This window comes from Chenopodium quinoa, unplaced genomic scaffold, assembly GCF_001683475.1.
Source record: "Chenopodium quinoa cultivar QQ74 unplaced genomic scaffold, ASM168347v1, whole genome shotgun sequence".
Lineage (NCBI taxonomy): Eukaryota > Viridiplantae > Streptophyta > Magnoliopsida > Caryophyllales > Amaranthaceae > Chenopodium > Chenopodium quinoa.
Genome location: NW_018742577.1, coordinates 2,956,773 through 2,958,913, shown reverse-complemented (window position 1 = coordinate 2,958,913; position 2,141 = coordinate 2,956,773). Strand labels below are relative to the sequence as shown.

The 2,141-nt window shown below is 39.5% G+C and overlaps 1 protein-coding gene across 1 annotated transcript; it reads right to left on the bottom strand.

Annotated features, from left to right (window-relative positions):
• Positions 1–269: 269 nt before the first annotated feature.
• Positions 270–1,676, bottom strand: LOC110720725 (leucine-rich repeat extensin-like protein 5). Its single transcript, XM_021899770.1, has 2 exons — positions 1,616–1,676; positions 270–1,366 (listed from the first exon to the last, which is right to left on the bottom strand). Exons 1-2 carry the CDS (start codon positions 1,674–1,676, stop codon positions 270–272), a joined length of 1,158 nt encoding a protein of 385 aa, XP_021755462.1.
• Positions 1,677–2,141: the final 465 nt, after the last annotated feature.

The window sequence follows — 2,141 nt, the reverse complement described above, 5'->3', positions numbered from 1 at the left end:
TAGGCGACGGTTTAAATTCAAACATGACCGATTCCGTGATTTTTGAGTGGTGAAGGTGTTTTTGAAGATGATGTACGAAATTAAGTACTCTAGAGATATTTAGAATTGACAAACAGTGTTGGATTAGAATTTTAAGATAGTAACAAGCAATAGAGCATTAATAGGTTTTGGTTAGACATAATTTAGAATTCTAAAAATTTGTTTTATTGCTCAGGGAAACAACAAAAAGGACAAGCATATATACATGCCTTTATCTTAACCATTTTCATCTAATAAACCTTTGGTGCAACGACTGAAAAACCCGGTGGCATAGGCTCATTTCTGGCGGCATTCGGTGGCATTGGCTCGTTTCTGGCGGCATTCGGTGGCATTGGCTCATTTTCGAAGGTATTTGGTGGCATAGGCTCGTTTCCGGCGGCGTTTGGTGGCATAGGCTCGTTTTTGGCAGCATTTGTTGGCATTAGCTTGTTTCTGGCGGCATTCGGTGGCATTGGCTCATTTCCGAAGGCATTTGGTGGCATAGGCTCGTTTCCGGCGGCGTTTGGTGGCATAGGCTCGTTTTTGGCAGCATTTGGTGGCATTGGCTCGTTTCTGGCGGCATTCGGTGGCATTGGCTCATTTCCGAAGGCACTTGGTGGCATAGGCTCGTTTCCGGCGGCGTTTGGTGGCATAGGCTCGTTTCTGGCAGCATTTGGTGGCATTGGCTCGTTTCTGGCGGCATTCGGTGGCATTGGCTCATTTCTGAAGGCATTTGGTGGCATAGGCTCGTTTCCGGCGGCGTTTAGTGGCATAGGCTCGTTTCTGGCAGCATTTGGTGGCATTGGCTCGTTTCTAGTGACGTTCGGTGGCATTGGCTCGTTTTTTGCGGCATTCGGTGGCATTGGCTCGTTTACGGCGGCATTCGGTGGCATTGGCTCGTTTGACATTGGCTCGTTTCTTGGGGCATTTGGTGGAATTGGCTCGTTGCTGGTGACATTGGCTGCGATAATAGGTTGTGTAAAATGTGAAAGTCTCCGTGGCGTGCTAGGAGATGATCCTGAATGAGATGGCTTTATATTAGTGGTTGATGTAAAATATGAAAGTCTTGGTGGAGTGACAGGAGAGAGTCCTGAATGAGATGGCTTTACATCAGTGGTTGATGTAAAATATGAAAGACTCGGTGGCGTGCCAGGTGATGGTCCTGAGTGAGATGGCTTTATATCGATAGTTGGTGTAAAATGTGAAAGACTTGGTGACATTCCAGGAGAGGGTCCAGAGTGAGATGGCTTTACATCGGTAATTGATGTAAATTGTGAAAGACTTGGTGGCGTGCCTGGAGATGGTGCAGAGTGAAATGGCTTTATATTAAACTCACGAGCCGATGTTCCTTTATTTTGAAAAATCACAATATTAAAAAAAGATGTAAGATATATATAGATTATAGATAGACAATTAATAAGAGAATTAACACGTCTTGTAAATAACATTACAAACATATATGAAGTACAAAAGTAGTATGCAAAGTGTTAAGTCATCAAATTATATAATAAATCAATTTCACCTAAAATAAAACTAACACATCGTGGTGATACCATTGGAAATTATTAAAAAGAAATTAATCGAATTGTATATATACCATAAGAAGAAGCAAGGAGTAAGAGCATTAGAAGGGGGAGAAGCGTCATATTCTTCACCATTTAGACTTTAGAGCACTGTAAATGTGTGAACCAACAATCTTGAAATAAAAGCTAATTTGTGTTTATGGATTTCTTGGCTTGTGAATGTAATTGTGACAAATGTTGCTTCAAGAATGTTCTCTTTTTATAGTGGAGAATTGACTACTATAATTAATGCTCAAATCCATCTTGATATTGTTTTTAGAAAGATATCAATCCTTACAGATTCTACATTAATTACTCCATGTTTTTTCCTATTATATTTAATTCATACATTTTTTTTTTCATGTTTGACCAATATATAAATTCAACCATTAATAGTTTTAAGGAAAAATTGCCTTTGAATAATCCGAAATTTGCCTCATCTGTCCAAAATAATCACAACGTTGGATTATTTGTTAATAATCCGAACTTTAATGTAAATTTGCATTTAATGATCCCAACTGGTCATATAACTAGTTATAACAAGTTACCTGACATGTGTCA

Bases quoted from the DNA above. Each gene is read 5' to 3' on its own strand.
- LOC110720725 (XM_021899770.1), bottom strand. From the start codon at position 1,676: ATGGTGAAGAATATGACGCTTCTCCCCCTTCTAATGCTCTTACTCCTT. The intron at 1,367-1,615 runs GTATATATACAA...TTCAAAATAAAG, and splicing joins ACTCCTTGCTTCTTCTTATG to GAACATCGGCTCGTGAGTTT.